This window comes from Sturnus vulgaris, chromosome 28 (assembly GCF_052056855.1).
Source record: "Sturnus vulgaris isolate bStuVul1 chromosome 28, bStuVul1.hap1, whole genome shotgun sequence".
Lineage (NCBI taxonomy): Eukaryota > Metazoa > Chordata > Aves > Passeriformes > Sturnidae > Sturnus > Sturnus vulgaris.
The window spans coordinates 4,068,873-4,091,596 of NC_142270.1; the positions used below are offsets into that span (position 1 = coordinate 4,068,873).

The 22,724-nt window shown below is 49.0% G+C and overlaps 1 protein-coding gene across 2 annotated transcripts in view; it reads right to left on the reverse strand.

Moving 5' to 3' along the window:
* Positions 1 to 22,724, reverse strand: part of DPYSL2 (dihydropyrimidinase like 2) — a 53,814-nt gene that overhangs the window by 9,628 nt on the left and 21,462 nt on the right. For both annotated transcript variants that reach the window (XM_088179828.1, XM_014885175.2), the window contains 8 exons: positions 11,326 to 11,490; positions 10,518 to 10,579; positions 9,401 to 9,481; positions 8,506 to 8,574; positions 4,450 to 4,570; positions 1,235 to 1,391; positions 954 to 1,095; positions 623 to 793 (listed from right to left, as the gene is read on the reverse strand). In XM_088179828.1, coding sequence (XP_088035954.1) covers positions 623 to 793; positions 954 to 1,095; positions 1,235 to 1,391; positions 4,450 to 4,570; positions 8,506 to 8,574; positions 9,401 to 9,481; positions 10,518 to 10,579; positions 11,326 to 11,490 — 968 coding nt within the window. The remainder of the gene's footprint in view (positions 1 to 622; positions 794 to 953; positions 1,096 to 1,234; positions 1,392 to 4,449; positions 4,571 to 8,505; positions 8,575 to 9,400; positions 9,482 to 10,517; positions 10,580 to 11,325; positions 11,491 to 22,724) is intronic.

The following is a 22,724-nucleotide window of genomic DNA, read 5'->3' on the forward strand; positions in this document are numbered from 1 at the left end:
GCAGATTCCCACAGGCTGGGACAGCCTGGTCACTGCAGGGGCCAGGTGTAAGGTATGGGACTCAGCAGAAATGTCCCTAAGAGTGCAGTGCCACCACAAAGCTGCAGAAGAGCTGAGGGGAAGGTCTGGGTGGTTTGGGTGCTGCTAACTAATGTGGTGATGAGCACCAGGAAAATCCTGACTCCACACATATGTGACAGATCAGTAGGTGATGTAAACCCACTCAGACCCTGGATCTGGGCCAGATTTCCAGAAAAAGTGTCCACGAGCTGGCAACACTTCAGTGAAAAGGGGCACTTCTCATTCCCACCACTGGCAAGGCTGGATGTCATAAACAACACATTGTCCTGAGAGGCCTTTGGGTATGTCAGAGGATTTAAAGAGATTTCTGTGTGCTCAGATCCCAGCACTCAGCAAGAGCAGACAAACTCCCTGCTCTGGAGGGAATCCACATGATTTCAGATGGACTCATCCTGCTCACACAGCTGAGCTCCGGAGTGACACCAGAAAGAGCTTCAGGCAACGAGCCCTGAGATGTCACAAGCTCCCATTGCCGGCAGCACAGCCTGGCACCGAGGAAGAGAAGGGGAAAGGGAGTGGGGAATGGTGGGAAGATCCTTACAATGTTGTGAGTCTTGGCAGAGATTGTCTTGACGCTGTCAGGATCCCAGATGACCAGGTCAGCATCGGAGCCCACGGCGATGCGGCCCTTCCGTGGGTACAGGTTGAAGATTTTGGCTGCATTTGTGCTGGTCACAGCCACGAACTGGTTCTCATCCATCTTGCCAGTCACCTGAGGGGACACCACAGGAGTCACTGCCAGAGCCAGCAAAGAGGTGAGGGCACAGCAGGTTCCCAAGGATCTCCAAACACCAAGTGGAAGGATCACGACAAGAAAATTTCTTCCCCTGAATGTGCAGCTGAAATGTGAACCCAGGACAGGTGGGACCTACCACAGCCTTATCCCAGATGATGGACATCCTCTCCTCAGTGCCATTGGTTCCTTCAGGGATCAGGGTGAAGTTGTCCTTCCCAACAGCTTTCTGAGCAGTGTTGAAGGTGCAGTGGGCACTGCCAGTCACTTGGAGGTCTCCACTGGGAGAAAAACAAAAAGTATTTTAAGGTATTTTATTGTCACCTCCTGAAGGTAAAACAGATTTTTGCTTGCTGGCAGCAACATCCCTTATTTTATCACCCATTTTCTCATTGTTTGAACACAGAGAGCTCTACTCACCAGGACAGTAGTGAGTTGAGAAAATCAGGAGTGGTTGGGTCAGGACTCAGAGGTGGGGATGTAACAAAAGCTGCTGCCTTCGCCCAGTTCTTGCTCCAGTAATGGGATCCATCAGTGCCCAGGCTGGCTGTAATGGGCTCTCCATACACCACAGTGCCTGTGGGACACACACAAACCCTCTGTGAACAACAAGGAATGAGCACTTCCAGCCTCCTGGCACAAAGCATCACCTGGGAAAGGACACACACTGCAGGGCTGCCTGGTACATCCTCTGAAACATCAAATAAAGATATTGCTACTGACCAGAGCTGGCAGCAGCAAAATGTGCACAATCCTTTACACAACTGCAGAGGTTGACATTAATTGTGTCCTTGAAATGGTGCCTGTAAAGATTCATTTCATTGTTTATAATTCATTTTAATGCATATTTATCTTGGGCCAAGAACTTTGTGGAAGAGGCTGAGGGCAACTGTAAGGGCATGAGGAGATTGAGTCTGATCTAGAAGAGATGTGCAAGAAAAAGAATGAAAAAAAGAGTTTTTATAAATTAGTATGAATTAAAGACTTTCTAACAAGGCCAGGTTTCTTGGAGCAGGGTCTGTGCATGGACCAGGTGGGAGAAAACTCCTACCAGGAAAGTTTTTCTGCATACAAAGCAAGTCCATCACAGGGGAAATATCAGAGCTCCAAATGCAGCTCAGGGGAACTCTGTGATCCCCTCAAGGCACACAACAAATCTGTGGCAGAGCTGGGAAATGGAACTGCATCTCCTGACTCTGTCCAGTGTGTGCTCACCACCAGGGGATCCTTCCTCCTCATTAACATTTTTGGAACCACATGAAGGAACAGCAGACCCTTAAGGGCAGGATACTCTGCAAGCTGGAATGCACCAGCACCATCTGCACACCAAGCACAGGCTGCAACTTCAAAAGCAGCACGAGCTGGCAGTCCCAGGGATCTGCTCACCAAATGCAACCTCTCCAAAATCTGCTCTGTGCCACCCACCTGCCTCCCCAGCCCGGGCACTTCACGGGTTTGGATCTGCCTGCCAAAGATGGGGGTGGCTGAGATGCCAACCCTGAACATTTCTGCCAGGAAGGAAAGGTGGGCACAGGGACAACCAGAGCTGGTCAGCAGCATCCCTTATTAACATCTCACCACGCAGAGTGAAAAGATAGAACATTTCTGCATTGCCAGAGCTACTGTTCTGTCTCTGGGATCTCAAGACAGCTGGGGAAGAGCCACTAGCTGAGGCAGGACAATGATGAACTGGCTCCATGCTGCTCCCAGGACCCTGCTGACACAGGAGCTGCAGGAACAGCCTTTGCCAGACAGTTTCCAGGAGCAGAGGAAAAGGCTCCCTGACATCACTGGCCATAAATAGAGTTCTGAAATCAAAACAAGGCCAAACACACGCTGGCTGTTAACGGGAGGCCTCTTGTGGTCCAGCACATTGGGGGTATTGTTCTGCAGGGAGTGATGTTTTCGGGTCCCAGATCTGCCAGTGACAGAGTCTGCAGGGAATCTCCTCCATGCATAAGGCACTGGGAACATCTGGCTTTAAATACCCATTTAAATAGTCTGTTCTTTCCCATTTAGCAAATCAATCCTGGCTTGTTTTTGCCTTGGAGAATCTTCGGTTCTGTTTCCTCTGTTGTTTGGGAGGGCAAGGCCAGTGTGTGTGGCCCTCCTTGGTAACTGCACAGCATTTAATTGGAGTTATTTGAATACAGGAACAGAGGATGGGGCACCATTTATACCCCAAATTCTCCTTATAAGGAGAAAATGCATTTTTGAATGAAAACTGAGTGTTCTGGCTCGCTCAGGAGGCTGAGTGCAGTGAGCCCTGTGGATCATTCATCTGGGACAATCCCTGCACCTTCCACAGGCAGGGAAACATCCACCCAAGCCAAGCTGTGTTTTATGGCTTCCTGTGATCCAAGTGTGTGGTCTCTCATCCCAAGGCCCCACTCCAGTTGCAGCTGGTGGTCTCAGGACACTGAGTGTAGAGGGAAGGTGTTTCTGTTGGTGCTCCACCTTTGTGGGGCACATGCCTTCAATATTTTATCTGGAAAAAGGAAGAGAGGCTTCCCTGCCTCTCAGGATACAGCTGCACCAAGTTCTTTTCTGGGGGGATGCAACATGAGGCCACATTGCTGGGTCAGTGCATCTTCCTTCAGGGTGATCCCCTCTGATGGAGCTGAAGAGAGAAAGATTTATTCCAAATGGCTTGAGCTGCTTCCATAAACAGCCTTGAAAATGAGTCCTCCTCACCAACTCCTTTCACAGGAATCATGGGACCAAAATATTCCTGAGCTGATGCACCAACACCAATCTGTTTGCTGGAAATCAGCTCTTCTTGCATCAAACACCCAGATGGAAAGTGATGTCATTTGTATACCCATACAGGCTTATTTGGGCTGCAGAAAATCAAATCCAAGCCTTTTGAGGAAAGAAGGGGGAAATCATCCCTCCTGTTACTCACCCAACCTGAGCAGCCGTAAATAGAAGCGAAGGGTTTAGTCACAGGATAAAGCAGCAGACAGCACCCACTCTGGGGGCAGTGCTACTCCTTGGAGGGCCAGGCAGCAGGAACAGGGCTTGGGGGAAGCTCCTGCATCCCCCAGAGCAGCTCAGAAGCCTCAGTCAGAGGGGAAAGACACAGGCAGCAACATCCACAGCAGGTCTGAGTCTTGCTTCTTGCAGCATCCCCAAGCAGAGTTATCAGAGGCAGTCACAATTCCCAAACCTAACCCAGCACAGCAGGCAGCTGGACCTGGTGGGCCCCTTTGGCTACTCCAGCTAAATACAACAGGGCTGGTGAGTCAAGAGCTGTGCCAGGAATGACTGCTGAGCCCAGGAAACTCAGCACAAAGCACCAAGGGAGAAGCCCAGCAGCTGGAAGGAGGATCCAGCTGCAGCCTCCAGGGGGATTCACTGCATGGAGAGAGCATGGAATGACTCTGTGATACCATGGCTCTGTGGGGGAGGATGAGTGTGAACAGACAAGCTCAGGACTGAGCAGAACAAGCAGCTCCTGGCTCTGCCACAACCACTCAGTCTTTGTCTGTGGGAGATGAGGCACAAGGACTTGCTTGGGACTTTTTTTAAAAAAAGGCCTGGACAGGAACACTGGAAAAAGAAACCTTTGCTGGAGGGATGAAGCTGATATTGGCAGGAGCTGAGGTGCATGAGCTAAGGAGGAAATAACTTACCCTTTTTCCTGGCCTGAGCAATGACATCAGCAGCACTTTTGCTCATCACCTTGGTGATGTACAGGGGGCAGTTGGTCTGGTTGGCAATGGTTATTGCTCGGTTCACAGCCTCTGCCTCCACCTGAGGAACAGAGGCAGGTCAGGGACACCCCACAGCACCCCAGGCACCCTCAGAAGTCACAGACCCTGCTCTCCCAGAAAACAGGGAGTGCTGAGGCATTCCCCACCTCGGAGCTGAAATGGCACAGTGTTATCACAGCAATTAAATGACATCAAGCTGCAGTCCCCTCTCATTAACCACCTTTTATCCCAGACTGCTTCAGAGCCTGTGCCTGAACTAAAACAACACTCCAGGTGCTCAGGTCAGAATGATTAAGCCCCTTCTTTAACCTAGACAAAAATAAGCAGCTAAATGTTGACTCAACAGAACTGCTCCTGCTCCAGCCCACGCAGAAGGGAGATGCTGCACCACAAATCTGGTAAGCCACGTTTGCAAACAAGCCTCCTAAATTGTACCCTCCACTACAATCTCTGGCTTGGGATCTGACAGAGTGTGAACCACCCCATAAATCAACTGCTTCTCCTTGCATGTGTACAAGAATTAACCTCAGCCAAACCCAGGGTCACGCTGTAACTGCAGCCTCGGGATGATGGGCATCACTCTGATTTTATGGATCACACTTCCTAATGAGAGGATCCAGACACAGACTGAACTCTGGGTGATCTCACACAGAGGAAACAAACCCAGAGCCATCCCCCAGCACATCACCCCGTGCAAGAGGCTCCCAGAACCTCTCCCATGGGCTCTGCTGGGCTTGGCACACACTCAGCACTTGTGAAAATCTGCTCTGCAGTGACTGATCACAGCCCAAGTGGCACCAACCATCATCACCTGTCCCAGAATACACAGGTTGTGTCTCATCCCCAGAAGTGTCCAAGTTGGACAGGGCATCCTGGAACAGTGGAAGTTGTCCCTGCCATGGCAGGAGTGGGATTGAGGCTCTGAGGTCCCTTCCAACCCCAAACCAAGCTGGGATTGTGTGGCTGCTGCCTCTCTGCACTGTGCTTGGAGGAGCAGAACCACCAGCTCAGGGAACCATGGCCAGGCTGATGTCCAAGTGTCCTGAACAGCTTTGCTCGTGCAGAGAAGCCACCACTCACACCCATGCCCTGTTTGAAGCCAGGATTCTCCAGGAAAACAACAGCCAGGAGATTTTACAGCAAACCAGCCCCCACAGAGCCAGCAGGGTGGACTCTGGGGCCCAAAGGGTTACAGGACTCTGGGGCCCAAAGGGTTACAGCCCCACGCAGGGGATGCTCACAAGGGGGTATTTTCTGGCCCAGCTGCCCCAGACAAATGGGAAAGGCTGGGAGGGAGGGTTTTGTTCCAGGATCTCAGACCCAAAGTGTCACAGCCAGCAGCACTCACGAGGGCTGAAAGAGCCAAGAAAAGCCCAGCTGTCCCTTCTGAGACAAGGGCAGGACTCAGGCAGGCAGAGCTCCCAGGCCATGGCCTCCCTTGGCAAACTCCCCACTAGAGCAGGTCTGTGCCCAGCTCTGCCTCTGCAGCACCACATTCCCACCCCGTGCCTCAGTTTCCCTGCAGGCAAAGCAGGGATAAAACAACACAAAACCCCGCCAGACTTTTGGGCAGAAGGAGTTTGAGGACTGTGAAGCAGCAGGAGAATATTTTCTGTACAAGGCTGCTGAATTCCTGCCTTGTGCCCAGATGCTATGGTGACAGGCACATAACAATAACCCAACAAGTAGTCCAAAGGGGAATGTTTGCAATTACCAGGATGCATCAGAAGCCCTAGCACAGCAGTTCTCTTGGAAAAAAAACAAAACAAAATTAAAAAAAAAAAAAAAAAAAAAAAAAAAAAGACAGACATTTCCTGGAGCACTTGGACTGCTTGTGCTTCCAGCGTTTTTGTGGCTGAAATAAAAACAGAAAATGATGGATCTTTCTGAAAAGTCATCACAGAATGAACTGAGCTGGGAGGGGGAGAGTTTTCCAGAAAGTGATGGGTGAGGCTGACTTGGGATGCTGCTGTCTGAACTCAGGCCCTGTTTTCTGGCTGGAATAACGTGCTGAACACTGTCACCTTGGCTCAGCCCAGGTGACAAAGGTGAGCAAAGCTAAACCCCCGAGTCAGCACAGAAACTTAATCCTCAATTCGAGCCTCCTGCCAGCCTGGGAATTCAGATATGTGCACTCCAAAACACAAGTGCACGTGGCCAGCCCCTGAATGCTCCACTCTGATGTAATTCTCCCTGAAGTGAGTAGGAGTTTTGAGTTAATAAATGTTTTAGACTTGCTCAGCAACTCCTGCTGGGTTGCTGTAGATGGAGGTCTGGATTAAGGAGCTCTCCAGTCAGATGCCAACCATCCTTAGGATGGGCTTTGCATTCCATAAAGGGACTGCAGGAAAAGCCAATTCCAGCGTCAACAGCACCCCAGAGGGACACAGCGAACACCCACTTCTGCTGAAGCCAACAGGAATTAGGGATCTGCTGCCAGCCTTGGAATGTGGCTCCAGCAGCAGGCAGCCCACGGGGAGCTGGATGTTTTTAAAAGCAGAGTCACTCCCGCGCTGCAGAGAGGGAGGGAGGGAGGGAGGGAGGGAGATGACATCGAGGGGAGGGAGGGAGGGAGATGACATCGAGGGGAGGGAGGGAGGGAGATGACATCGAGGGGAGGGAGGCACATGACATCGTTTCCTGCTCTGGTTCCTATGACTTTCAAGGAGGAGAATGTTGGACCAAACTCTTCCCAAGGCTGGGCAGAGCACAGCTGAGCTCAGCTGCACACAGGGAGAGGCTTCACTGAGCCCCATCTGCAGCAGCCACGTGTCCTCAGGCTGCCTTTTCCTCCCCACACCGATCCAGAGGACAGCCCTGCACAGATCAACAACCCATCCATGCCTGGGAACCACACAACTCGCACTTGAAAGCTCCTGCTCCGTGAAGGATGAGCTCTGAAACAGCCAGACACAACTCGGCTGGTTTGATGTGCAGATCCTTTAAGGTAAGAGCAGCTTTCCTTTGAAAACAACACAATTTGAACTCCCTGAAGTGTCACACCAGCATCTGCTCCCACTCTCCTGATGCAGGCCAAAAAAATAAGTTGAAAAAAAACACAAACTGGACGGGTGACTGGTGAAAAGTGTTCGCTCACAATTTCAGGAAGCAAAAGATCCCAGCTCCAGGAGCCACACACACATCCTGTGAGCATTCACTCACTGCCCAAGTGGAGCATTTTTTTTTTTTCCCTGGGCAACAGAAAGACTTATGTCCCTCCTGAAATGCCTCTGGATGCTGCTTGTCTGCAGCAAGGGGAGGAAATGGAGAGTGAGCATGAGGGGCACGTGTGGAAGATCTCACAGCCCCAGCTCCCAGCTGCCACATCTGGCAGGCAGCAAAGCCCTGGGATCTTGGAGGAACAAAAAGAGCTGCTTGTAGAGAACAGATGAACCCCACAAACCTGGAATGCCACGGTGAGTGTCTGGCTTAGGCACAGGGAAGGACTGTGAGTGAAGAATGCAATGGGAACCAACCTCAAAGGCAAAGTTTTAAAGCTCTTTCACACTTCTGGGATTTATTTCAAAGGCTTGGAGGGGTTGGGGTGCTCATCCCTGGAGAAATCCATGGGGAAATATGAAGGAAACTATATTACAGTGCTGGGCTAAGGGCTCCCCTCTCTGGGACATATTTTCTGTGCCTCCAGTAAACCACTTAATCCCTTGATGTAAAAACCCCTCACCCCATTGTTAAAATTTCATCCAAATATCAAATATCACAGAAATGGAAGCTATGGAAGTACCTAGTCCAATGTCAGGATTTAGGCATATATTTTAAAATTCTGCTAATTCACTGGAAGTCTGATAAAATAATCACCAAGAGAGAAGCCCAAGACTCTGGATCTAGAAAAGACAGCAGCAGAATTCCACCAACATAACCCCAAATGCAGAAAGCTCCTGTTTCCAGCCACGTTCATCCCAACATGAAGCTCTTGATGGCAATGCAGAGATGCTGCAAATTTTGGGGAGTTCTCACCTCTTCAGGTCTGCTCAACACGTGTCCTTCAGGGCCTGTGATCCCCAGCTCCAGGATCCTTTGCTGCTCCTAAGGCAGAGAAGAAAAAAAAGAGCAGGGATGAGATTTAAAGCAGCAGGGAATTTTTCTTGCAGCACAAATTGGAAAGGGGCATGAGTGAGATCCTGAGCATCTGTGCTGGCTAAAAAATCACATGGGGCTTTGCAAGACACTCCTGTCTAACTCCCCTTGCTGAGAATAACCAGAGCTCACAAAACCTTGCTGATTTGTTCACAGGAGGTCAAGGAAACCTTTTATTTGGATTTGCTTCACACCGGGTTCATAGCCCCTCGACCTTCAGCACTCATTTGTGTCGATAAAATCATCTCGAAGATGTGGTAAAATGATAACACATGGAAAAAAAAATCACCCTGCAACTGGGCCCAAGGACTGGGGTGGGCTTTTGCCCAGCCAGAGAACACAGAAATGCTCTAAGTGCTTGAGATACAGTGCACAAAATGAGATAAGATTAAATTGGATACATTAATAACATTTCTCCCTCGATAAACAGACCCCAAACATCAGCAGCCCACGTACAGTCTGAAGCTACATCCCTTCCCACTCCCCTCTCCTTATTTCCTGCAGAACTTTCTGTTGCACACAGTGACAGTCACACCCAGCTTTTCATTTTTGGGGAGAGAGAGGCCCAATACCCACCCCAGACTAAAAGCTGCCACAAAAACCTGTTTTATCAGTGTCAGAGGGGATGAAATCTGCTGTACAGCCCTGCTCACACCCTGCACACAGCCATGCCACGCTCTCCAAAGCTTGGGTGGCTCTCAGTTCGCAAAGAAGGAAGAATTTGAACCCCTCCCAGCATTGGAAGGCAATAACTCCGAGAACAAACAGCCCATACCTCGGCAATGATGTCACCGTTCTCGGCGTGCACTTGGGCTGTGGCACCGATGTCCCGGATCACGCTCAGCACCTCGTAAATCTGGGGGAAAAACAACAACAAACATCACAACAGGAACACACCTGCTGCCCAGGCCACAGCCCAGACACCAGCAGAAAACTGAATTTTGCAGAAGGGAGAAGAGAAAGAGAAGCATTAAGCAGTGTAAGATGAGGTTTGGTGGAGAGATGCAAACCATTTCCATGCCTGTCACTGAATTTCCCAGTCTTACAGCTGGGTGCTGCTAGGGTGGTAAAAAAGGATTATCCAGTGGCAGGTTTGGAGTATGAGAGGAAAAAAACAGCAACAACTCAGGCCCCAGAGCTGGATGATTGTGAAGGATTTGCAGAGTTGAAGCTGTTTGGTGTCTCATTGACTGGAGCCTGGCATCCTTTACATGTGAGAGGTGGGGGAGGCTCTCCATGGAAATGCAGTGTGTGGAGGTGGGAGCAGATTTCCCACTCCAGCAGCCACTCTGGCAGGCCTCAGGTCCAGTGCCTGGCGCCATCAGTGCTCCTCAGCAAATGTTTGCAGAGCCCTCAGAGATAACTCACACACCACCACCACTGCCATTCCTCCCCTCCCACACCTTCAGATGCACAAACTGCCCCTCTGAGCATTAAATGTGCCCACCAGAACAGCAATCAGGAGGGCAATTAACTCCTTTCTAAGGTCCCAGTGATTCTGACACCAAAAATCACCTCTGGACCAGGATGAGTTTTAGCTTCTAGTCAGAATAATTACAATCAGCCCAGAGATCTGCCCTGTGCAAAGGCATAAAGCAGCAATTCACAGAATTGCCACTGCTTCTATCCCAGAGGAGCTAAAATAAAACCTCCAACCTCTCAAAATGAGTTTTACCATTGCTTCCCTCAGCCAAGCCTTTCAGGGTTTGCTGTTGGTTGGGTTTTATTTGTAATTAAAAATATAATCTTCAAACCAGAGCCGTGGGTGCTGTTGCCAATCTTAGGTACTGTTACACACATAAAGATTGGAACCAGGAGAGAGTGTCAGAGCCCAGGATATTGAATTTGAACACTTATTTGTGACAAATTGAACACAAAGCCTTCCTTCCTACCTGAGAATCACTGAGCTGAAAGCGATCTTTGAAAGCCATGTACACCAAGAAGGAATTCACACCTGGGGGAAAGAGAGCACACTGCAGGTGAAGCCATGGAACACAAACCCTAAATCAGCCCCCAGCAATAATTCCATGGATGCAGCACTGCAGGAGGTTGAGCAACAAAATAAAAGCAAAAATGCATCTCACACAAGAGCAGGGACTGGCTGATTCCCCCTCACCCTGCAGGGAGAACAGTGGGAAATCTGTCTGGGATGTGTCCAAACTGACCCACTGTCCTAAGCTGCCTTTCCCTCTCCAGCCTTTGGAACCAGTCAAAATTCTCAGCCAGCATGTGTGGGAAGCTCCCATTAGGGCATAAAATGCTGGGGTTTGAAACTACAAACAGGATGGAAAATTACTGCAGCCTGAGGATGAAACGCTAAGGAATTAAAGAGGGGGAAAACCTATGAGGTCATTTCACTCAGCTCTTCATTTTCAGCAGCCAGGGCTGGATTTGTCCCCCTGGGGCTCCCATTTCCCATTTACAGCACTCCAGGGGCTGCAGGTATCACCAAGGGCACTGAGGAGCCTTCACTGGACACTGGAGCTGCTCTCCATGGGAAAAGCAGGAGATTCACCTCTGGAAAATCAGTGCTGCAACATCGGTGTGCCCCAACCCCTGAGCCCTCTGCAACCCCCAGGGAGCCAGGATGGGCCCAAAACCAACTTCATTGGGATATAAAAATAAAACACTGCATGAGAGACAGCCCAAAACAACAGGGAATCCTGAAAAACGAGGGGGGCAAAGCTTCCCTGAGCTTACCATGATCTTTAACCAGAGCTTCCATCTCCTCCTGGACCCCTTTATGCCACTCAGTGATGTCCACGTGCAGGGAGTAGTCACAGCAGGATTTGCTGTCTGCCCACTCTCGCCACTGGTCAAACGCTGTCAGCAAACTGGTGCCAGGCTCAGGAACCACATGGTCAACTGGGAATGACAAGCAAAGCACTGGTAAATGGTGCTGAAGTTTTCCTGGGTGCCCAGAGGCTGCTGCAAAATCAAGGCATCCTTTTTCCCCTTAAAATATTTCCAAGTTTGACATTTCTCAGTGAATGCAGTGAGGGGAAGTCGATTGTGGAGCAGCAGCTGAAGGGAAAGGAGTTGTTACTACAACGTGTTTACTACAACCGTTGGTGCTACACATCCCAACCAGCAGCACCTTCCAGAGGACTGGAGGAAGCAGGACCAGCAATTTGTGGTTGGAGAGATCTCTCAGACACTGAGAAGGTCCTGCTGCCTCTGGCACCTGCTCACTTTGATCCTCACACCAAATCCAGCAGCACTCACAGGCAGCTGCAGCTGCAGGACAGCCTCAAAGGGTGACACAAGGGACCTGGAGCTGAAGATTCAGTGATCCTGGCTTTTATTTGAGCACATGGAGTCTCTGAGATCTTCAAAAGACACAGGGAAATCAAAGAAGCAAGTCGGCATCTCCAGTACTGAACTGAGAGAGGAGGAAAAGCCTGTGGGATTTTGGGGAGTCACAAACTGGGGAGGAGGAGAGGGCCTGGCTTGATTCTACATTAAAACACCCAGAAAGAAAAAGTTGCTCCAGTTATCAGCAGAGAAATCCCAGCAGTTTATTTTTAACTTGATGGAGGATCAGGGCTGCTCTTAAGTCACAGCTGGGATGAGAGACAGAGCCCGTGGGTTCCACTCACCCTCAGGGCAGAACAAAGCTTTGCTTCACCCCCACACAGACACAGCAGCCAAGATTCACTGGTTTTGCACTGCCTAAAGAAGCAGAATCACACTGGGAATGGCAGCCCAGCTCTCCTGAGCAGCCACGAGCCCCTCAAGTCAGCAGAAAGCCAAGAGCTCACCCAAACCAACCCTCCCTGCTGCAAAACTCTGCCCACCCTCTCCCCCTGGCAAAGGGAGACAGCTTGGAATATTTGTGTTTTTCCAAAAAGGCTTTTCCCCTGGAAGCATCACACCAAGGGAAGGATTTGCACATCCTGACTGCCCCAGCAGCTGCAGCTTTGATCAGCTCAGCCCTTCAGGAGTGGCTGGTGGTCTCTGGGTCTGTTCCCTCCCCACCCATCACAGAAATCCATGCTAAGAGGGAAAACTTGGAATTTTGCCTCCTGTCTGGCACCACATCAAGGATGTGCTTTTCATTGGGAAAAGCAGCCCAAATATAACCAGACAATAAAATGACCTGTTTTTTAAAAAATCATCCCATTTCTGTTCCATGATCTGCTCCTCCCCAGTGGCCAGAAACCTTCTGCTAACTTCCAGCCTGAATTGTTTCTTGGCTAGAACAGAGCCCCTGCAGCTCTGTTGAAGTTAATCTTTAGCTTAAGTGGAATGAACAGCAAGGAGAAAAATAACATTCTCTTTGCTCTTCCAATGGGACATGGAGAAAGCCCAGGTTTACACAAATGTCTAATTAAAAAGCCAAAAAAAAAGCCCATTTAATCTCTAACACATCACAGGAATAAATCCATCTCCACTTGAGACTAAAGGTGCCCTGAGAGCTCTGTCAGCCCCAAGATGATGGATGGCTTGTGGGCACTGGGAATTGGTGCTTGAAGGCACCAAGGGGTTAACAGAGAGTGCTCAGAGCCCAGCACTGAGCCCTTGGGATGGCTCTGGAGCCCCCAGGAATGCCTGTGGGCTCTGGATCAGAGCTTTATCACCCCCTCACTCCGAGCACTGCCCAGGGATGACCCCTGGGACTCAGAGGGGCAGTGGGACCAGGCTAAGGGAGCTCTGTCACCCTGGTAAAACCAAAACACAGCTGGATGCAGAGTCAGGGATGCACGTGGTGGTGCAAGTGTGCAGGGAAATCAGCTCCAGAGGGTTTGGGAACATCTCCTGTGGCAGCTCCTTGACAGCCAAATCACCCTCTAGCCCCTCCAAAACACATTTTATCCCCCAGTAGCTGTGCCAGGCAAACATCAGCAAACATCACTGCCCCACAAGCACATGGAAGAGAGTGCAAGGAAAGCAACAGCCTTGGCACCGTGGGACTGAAGAGACTCAGGAAAAGGAGCCAGCAGGGTCAAGAGACAGGCAGGGTGACAGGGACATCCCTGCAGAGGGACCCAAGAGCTGGGGTTCTGCATGGGGGCAGCAGGAGCAGTGGATGCTGCACTAAAGGCATGGAGAAGGTGGAGGTAATCCCAAATCCTGCCCTGGAGGCAATTCAGACACAAATGGCAGCCTTGATTCTTCCATCCACACCCCAAGGTCACAGCCTACATCCCTCCATGGGAGGGTTGGGGTTTTGGGGGCACCAAATAAATAAAAAGGAGCCCAGATCCAGGAAAGGAGAGCAGTCAAGGCTGACTCTTCATCTGCTCTTGAAAGCTCTGAAGCTGCTTGTGCCTGTTGAGATGGCCAGGAATTGTTCATGTGCAGCTCAGAGAAGATTCTTCCAGCCCCCAGGCACAGCTCAAGAGCTGAGAGTAAAACAAAAAGCTTTTTCTCTCAGGTCCCAGCAGCACAAGCAGCTGACAGAGGCTCCATCCCACGAGTTCCCACAGCCCCAGGGATGTCCCCTGGGGATGATCTGTCCCAGCACCAAGGGCTCACCCACCCCACACCACAGCAAATCCCCCAGTGGAGAATTTCCAGGAGGTTTCCCAGTGCTGTCCTGAGCCTCCAGGGCTCCTTCTCCTGGCAATGTCATCCCACTGCCCCTCCTTTGCTTCCATCACCTCGAGAACCCAAAATGTCCCATCCCTGGGGTGACAGGGCACACTCAGGACAAGCTGTGCTGACACAGGCCACTGTCACCCCAAAAATGTCCCATCCCTGGGGTGACAGGGCACACTCAGGACAAGCTGTGCTGACACAGGCCACTGTCACCCCTTCATTCCCTCCACCATCACAGCCTTGATCTGCTGAGATCAAGCCCCGGCCCCAGCCCAGATGTTTTCATCCTGTTGTGGAATTTTTTTTTTTTTTTTTTTCTGCGTAAATGAATTCAGTTTGAGGTCTTGAGGTCTGAGAAGGAAGTTGCCAGCTCATTTTCAAACTCAAAGCTTGTTCCAAAAACAGAAACAAAACGGAGAGGGGAAAAAAAAAAAGAAAAGATAATTTAAGAATCACTTCATCAGTGCTGAAATCTTCAAAGGAGGAATTAAATAGTTCTGTGGGCCTTGCAGTGGCTCCCTGAATCTGAGTGAAATTCAGGCCCAATCTGAACGTTTCTCTTTCTTTAACCCTCTCAGCAAGGCACAGAGCTCAGGGTTACATTGGCTTCTCAGCTATGAGCTGAAAACATTCTGTAGATTTATCTTTTAACCTTTTGAGCTGCAGAACCCAAAATGCAGCAGCCCAGGGCTGAGGGCAAACAAGGCTGTTACACCAGCAAAGGAACTTCTTTAAAAAAAAAAAGAGAAAAAACTACTTTATACATTACAAATAATCTAATTTTTCCTTATTAAACACTGACACCTAGCTAAGTCACAACCCAAGCTGTCCCCTCCCTCTGAGGCTGCTGGGATTTAGGAACCTGTGAACCCACACGCTCCAGACTAATCACCCAGACTCTTAATTACCCTTCCCGTGGCTGGTTTGGCTCTGCTGTCATTACACACAGCCTTAGAAGGTGCATCTGCTGCAGCTCCCAGCCGGCACAGCCAGGGCTGCTCTCCTTCCTCCCTGCTCCTCCTCGGGCACATCAATCAGCTCGGGATTAAAGGCAGACAATGAGCTGGAGTGAGACAACAACACTGGCTGATCCACGGGGCTCTTCTGCACCATGCTGGAATATTCTCTTGTCTCAAGGATAGAAAATATCCGAACTGGATTGGATGCTGGTGGGGAGATGTTTGGGTGTGAAATGAAAAGGGATGGATGAAATGCTCCACGGGAAATAAAGCATTGTTATTTTAACATAAACGTGGAAAAATCTACCCAGGGTAGAAGTGGCAGCAGCACTTTATAGAGCAATAGCATCACCAATTAATTATTAACACATTCCTGTCATATATTAATATAAAACCTGTACTAAAATCAGATCCCAGAACAATCCCATACACACACAAGTAATTTTGAAGTTAGATCATTCCTACTGCTTTTTTACACAATTCATGGAATACCCTGAGCTGGAAGGGACCCACACAGATCAAATCCCAACAACTGACTCCAGAAAGGGCAGCCTAAAAGCTGAACCACAGCTGAGGCTGGCCTGGAACATCTCCTTGTCCTCCTCCAGCTTCTCCCAGACTTTAAAACCACTTCCACAGCCCACTGAAAACGGTGCCAATCTCAGCTTTAAACCGTGGCTTTAGGAGATGTTGCATCACATCTTGGCTCCCTTGTCCAGACTCGGGGGCTTTCTGCTCCTCAGGAGTTTTCCTGGAGCAGGGAGGGAAAAATGGGATCCAGCACACAGGGCTGGGGAATCACCCAGCAGCCTGCAGGATGCTCTGAGACCACAGCCAGAAAAATCCCAAATCATCTCTTTCTGGCACTTGGTATCTCTCTCAAATTTAAAAAAAAAAAAGAAAAAAAAAAAAAAGAAGCAGATGAAGAGCAATGCCTTTATGGTTTTGACCCCTTGCTAAGCTCCAGAGAAATTATTGCTTCAGAGGGAGAGCTGGATCCAGCTCTTTGCCTTGTCTTGAAAACAAAACTCTGGTTTTTGGGATGGATGTGCTCCTGGGTGGGGATTAATGGGTTTTATAGCTTCCTGGCATTGTGGCATGTGCATTTTTATTTTTTTAATTTTTTTTGCATCCTGCCTCAGTTGAGCAGGCCTTGGCTTGCAAACAACCCCTTCCTGGAGCTTCTATTAATAGTCTTTGCTTCCAGCTTTCCCCTGGAAAGGATTTTTTTTTTCAACTGGTTTAATTAAGTGTCATCCAAAGCATGCATGAAATTTTGCTGGGGCTTCAGCTCACGAATGCCACTATACCAGGAAGGAGAAAAACTGTTTGAAATGGACAATATAAACATGAATTAGGGTCAGATGTTACCAAAATTGTGTATGTAATAAAAACCATGTATTCAGGGTTCCAGTTGCTATTACAGACTGCAGTTTTACACATTATTTCCTGTTCCTACCAGCATTAAATGTGCCTATTGTTTAAGAGGAGTTTATAAGGTGAAAATCCTTAACATTTAAGCTTAACTGTTAGCAGGCAGATCTCCCCTACCCAAAACTTTTACCAGCAGCTAAATCACTATAAACACATCTGCCTGTTTAACACTGCTTAATCCCCACAGCAACTGCATGTGATGAAATCTGGTGAATTTATTGAGTTGTGCATTCTGTCACAAGGCATTTTATTGAGAGGTTGTAATGAAATTCAGCCCTGGTAATTGCACAGGTCCCTGCTTGGAAGTCTGGAGTTGTCAGGCTGTGGCTGCAGTGTGAGGTGGGAGCAATTCTGGGAAAGCAAGAGGAATAAAATCAATCTCTGTGAACTGAAAGTCAGGCCCTTGACTGACCCACAGAAAATTATCCCATAAATTATCCCATAATCACAGACTTTATTTCATCCAGAGCCTTCAAACCCTCAGCTGGTAAAATATCACAATCCCTTCTACCTTTATGTATCACGACCCTTTTCAAGGGTCAAGGGACTGAGCCACCAAAAGCTGCCTCATCCAGGAACAAAAATCCTGATTTAAGTCTTAAACCCCAATTTCCAGCTCAGCAGCCCTGCACCCATCCAGAGATGCCAGCCCTTCTGTGAACTCAAAAATCCCAAATCAAGAGATCCAGAAGAGCCTCCCACCTCCTTTTTTTTCTGATTCCATCCCAATTCTTCCTTCAGACCATGCTCTGGGTCATGGGATTGATCTGGGAAAAGGAAGGACAGCGACAAAATCTCTTTGAAGGAAACTGCTCATGGTCCTGATGCACCTCAGCAGATGAGAAATCAAATAAAGGATTTTCTTCACATCCTGGCTCCAGCAACCAGATTTCAGCACTGGGTATTTATGGGGATTTATTCCCACAGTATTTTTTTCTTGTTTCCTCCCCCCCTCCAAGAGAAGATACTGGAATAAAGAGATTATTCTGAAGAGTGACAGCCCTGCACAGAACAGCATTTATGGTGCTAATACAACTACCCAAGGACTGCTCTCCTGTACATGCCTGCCAAGCTCACAGTAAAGGCAGCCTAAATGACATCACATGTTGTTTTGTGTCAGTTCACATCCAGTTTGTAAGACCTGATGCAGAGAAATCAGAAGCTGGGCCAGGCTCAGAAGACTCAGACACATCCGTGCTGCACTGATTACATTTTCAGACTGCAATGCTCCCTTATTCCCTCACTGATGTCATGCAGATATTTCACTTGCCCTTTTGGCTGATTATATCCAAAATACAATTAACAATTTCAGGCTGGCTGGACACAAATATAAAGAATTCAAACAATAATTAATAACCCTCCCCAGCAGCTGGAATGGCAGCAGATTAAGGTCAGATTAAAAAAAAATAAAAAAAATGCTCCATCTCTTCCCAGTCCAGGTTTATTGTGCATTTATTGTATCTCAGGAGGTCACCATGGTAGAGAGGGAGGGGAACCAAGTTCAAAAGAGACATTTAAATGGTTCCAAGATTTATTCTTTCTTTTAGGCATTACTCCACACTTGAAGCCATGAAAAGAGCACACAGGACTTCAAAGGCTTCCATATGAATTGGTCTGTAAACCTTGAGGGACTGGGATGCAGAAAAATCTCAGTTTGCAGCCACGGCTTTCAAAACAAGACAAAACACAAGAATTAACAACAACATCCAAGGGGCAAGAGCTGATGAGACACAGGACAAAAGATCACGTGTGGGGAGGGAGCTGTGTCCCTCTCAGGTCACTGGAGATGTGTCCTGCCCCTCAGGCTGTTTCCACTGCTGGGAAGCTGCAACAGTTCTGGATTTGCATTGTTTGCACCAAGTTTTGGATTCTCACTTTCATTTCATGGCTGGGGTGTTGGAGATGAAGAGGAACACTGACTGAAGCATGTCAGGTTTTATAATGGAAATTTGTGGTGGCTCTGAGAGGGCTTTGTGTGTTTGGGATTAGAAAAGTTGGGTTTTCCCCCCTCCCAAAAAAATAAACTAAATGTGAAGAGCTCGGACTCTATACAAGCACTTTTTATTAATACAGCTTGTGAGAGAAATGGGGAAAAGAAAAACCCTGTATTTGTCAAATAAACATCTCCCTTGGCTGGATGGGGACCAGACACTTCCTCTCCTCCTGGGACTGTGACCAGGTGACATCATGCTCCAAGGAGGAAGCTGTCATCCATCACCACCAAACCACTGCCCCTTCTGCTCCCACTCAAACCACCAACCACCGACAAACAGGCAGGGAAGTGAGGGCTCAATCCCACCTAAATGTTCACTGTTGGTGCAGAAAACACGGTGGGATGTGCAGAAAAACCTGGTTTCTGCCCAAGGACAAGGATCAAGCAGCACATCCACCCCTCCTAAAGCCATTTCCATTGCCATTGCCATTTCCATTTCCATTTCCATTTCCATTTCCATTTCCATTGCCATTGCCATTTCCATTTCCATTTCCATTTCCATTTCCATTTCCATTGCCATTTCCATTTCCATGTGCTGCTGTTCTCTCCACTCTGTGGCTCTGACAGTGCCTGCAGATCAGCTCTTGTGTTTGCTGAAATCATTAACCTGTAGGAGGTCCTAACCAGATTATCCCCACTTTAAACTGAGACTCCTGTAGATCCCCAGCTGCTGAATTTTCCTCCTGCAGCTCTGAGCCAGCCCAGCCTGGCCTCACAAGCTGCCTGGTGTCCTCCTTGTGAAGAACCCAAGGGGTTTGGGCACCAAGCACCACTCCTGGGCACCACCTGAGCTGCCCACCCAAAGAGAGACACCCAGCCTGTGAAAAACTGGTTTAGGATCTAACTTTTGTTTTTAACATGCACCAAGTCTTTAGGGGCAACTGTTGGTTTCCACACCTCAGCTTCATTTTCGGTCTCCAACATGGCATTAGAAGGAAATTCTTTACTGTAAGAATTACTATAAAATTCTTTATTATAAATTACAGTAAGGGTGGGGAGGTGCTGGCACAGGTGGCCCAGAGAAGCTGTGGCTGCCCCAAGGCCAGGCTGGACAGGGCTTGGAGCACCCTGAGATGGTGGGAGGTGTCTCTGCCCGTGGCAGGGAGTGGCACTGGATGCACTTTAAGGTCCCTTCCCTCCCAAACCATCCATGAAAAACCAGAGCTGTCCCTGGATCTGGGCAGGATGGCTCAGTGGGAGCTGTTCCATCCAGCTGCCACCTTCCCCTTTATTACACAGGGACTGACTGGTTCAGAGTCCTGAACTCTGGTCCTGCTTCCACAGCCTCATTTTAGCCTTCTAAAAACACCCTGAACATCTGCATTTTTCTCAGCTGTGCTACAAAGAGACTTTCCAAAACTTTTTCCATTCGCAGTGGAAAAAGAATCTCTGCCCATCAGGCTGAAAAGTCCTTTGTAGCCCATCAGTAGCCAAACCCTTCTCTTGGGACACTGATACTAATCCTGACAAATCTCATCTGAAGTAAAGAAAAGCCTGCTGGGAAGTATCATTAACTGACACCCTCTCTGCAATGAGATTTTCTGGAGTAATATTGCAATACTCGAACAGAGAATCCTGTGACACAGCTCCTGGCTGCTGAACTGGCCCTGCCTGGCTTTTCAAGGAGTTCTGGAATCTTGCCAGGCCCATGAAGAACCCCAATTTAGAGGCACAAACCCCCTCAGTGTGTTGTAGTTTGGGAGCTTTCCCCCCCTCTTCCTGATACCAGCTGAGCACTGTGCAATAATTTGGGAGGGTTCTCCAGGAATTCCTTCCCTGCTGCCTGCAGGCTTTGCCAGGGAATCTCATTCATATGTAAAACACCACCGTGAGTCCCCCCAGATTCCAAAAATATCCACAGCACACATATGTAGCTGCTTCCAGGAACAAAAGCAATGTGGTGGGAACACACCCAGACAAGTGGCCAAAAGGGAGATTTCCAAAAGCTGGGCCCTTTTTGGTGGGCTCTGAAAACCAACCCAAGCATTTCCCAGTTAATATTTGCAAGTGAAATCTTCAAGTTCCTTCTTTTACTTCAAACAGGAAGCCAGAAGCACTTTCCTCTGGATCTGCAGATGCCAAGTGGGAGGGACAGGGATTATCTCCCTGCTTCCAGCACTGCCCACATCAGGTAGCTCTTCATAAAAATAATCACTTTTTACTTATGATACGAGGCTCTAGGTGAGCTAAATTAATTTGAATTAAAAACCATAAGCCCTCAGCCACAAAGCCACCTCCCATTATAAACAGCCAGCAACCAGCATGGAGAAATGGAATTGTGACATTCCCATTGTCACAGAGGGGGTCCCAACACCAACTGCAGTGTACCAGGGGGGAAAAAAAAGAGTTCTCCCAGAAACCATAACTCCTAAACGTCCATCCCTGCATTCCTTGCAAATGCACTGGGCTTCCATGGGAGTGAGGGCTGTGAAAAGTTTGCAGGCACAGCCCCAAGCTGCCAACAACTGGCAGCTCCTGAGTGGGATTAAAGTGTGCCAGACAGGAGGAGCTCATTTGTATTCCTCAAACATTTCTCCCTCTCACCAGAAAGATTAAAAAAAAAAAAAAAAATCCAGTTTCTAAGAAACAGATGGGATCTATGAACTCTGAAGGCACAGGGGCTGAAGGGAAGAAGGGAAAAAGGCTCTGCTGATCGAAGCCATCAAATCCCACTCCAAACCCATCCCAAGTGGAGGATCCTGCAGTTGTTACAGCCTTTGCTTCTTTCAGGCTCCACTTGCTGGCCTCCCATGGCACCCAGAGCTCATTCCCAACGTGGAGAGCTGAAAGGTCCTGCCTGACCTGTAAAACTCACAGCAAGGCAAAAGCAGCCAAGGGGGTTGAACGCTGGTGGGGAGGCAAAAATTCCCTGCCCAGAAAAAGAACCAAGAAAAGAGCTGGAGGCACCACTGCCTGCTGCTCCTTTGTCAAGACTTGAAGGTGATTAAGGCACTTTATCTGACCTGAAAACCTGTCACAGGCACCTAATGATGTTATATGAAGCGAGGTGGATAATTTCATTTTATTTTTTAAGATTTTTTTTCCATCCACAGCAGACCTGGAGGAGACATGTTTTACACCTGCCCCCACGAAAAAAAACATCATGTACATTTTCCACTGATGTTAGTGGCTGGGTGAGACACAGCACATCAGAGAGATGCACTGGCTCTTCACTTCTGTGTCATCTCTAAGGCCTGCACTTTGGGGATGAGAGCACTGGGCACAGAAAGCAAGAATTTGGGGATTTTGGGGATTTTAACAAGGGCATGCAGTCATAGGACAACTGGGGTGGCCTAAAGCTGAAGGAGGTCAAGTTTAAGTGAGGTTTTAGGATGAAATTCTTTATTATAAGGGTGGTGAGGCCCTGGCTCAGGTTCCCCATCCCTGCAAGTGTTTAAGGCCACCCTGGGATAGTGGAAGGTGCCCTGCCCATGGCAGGGGGTGGAACAAGAGGATCTTTAAGGTCCCTTCCAACCCAAACCATTCTGTGATTCTGGAAGAAAATCACTTCAAAGCAGCTCTTCAAACAAAAAAACTCTTCCCCACGCAGTGGGAAAGCAGCACTGCTGATCCCCAGCATTAAATGGAATAAAAGGCACGAAATGCCTTTGCATCAACAGACAGCACGGGTTAATTTCTCCTGAAATCTCTTTTTGGATGCATGGAAAAAAATCGAGGTCAGTCACATCTGCACTGTCAGAGCTGCTGCCACTCCAGCCCTCAGTGCTCAGATCTAAACCAAGCTCCAGCACGTGTGGAATTGTTCCCATCCCCTCCTTCCTGCACAGGCAGGGGCTGGAGCACAATGGCTCAAAACAAACAGATAAAGGGACCCCTCACTGCTCTCCAAAAAAATCAGTGCTGGGAGGGGACACAGGGATGGCAGAGGGGACACAGGGATGGCACGGGGGGACACAGGGATGGCACAGGGGGGACAGGGATGGCACAGGGGGGGACACAGGGATGGCACAGTGGGGGACACAGGGATGGCACAGGGGGACACAGGGATGGCACAGGGGGGACACAGGGACGGCACAGGGGGGACACAGGGACGGCACAGGGGGGACACAGGGATGGCACAGGGGGGACACAGGGATGGCAGAGGAACAAGGGGCAGGATCTTCAGCAGCTCCAAGGAAGGAAAAGATGGGAAAACAGGGAAAAATCTCCTG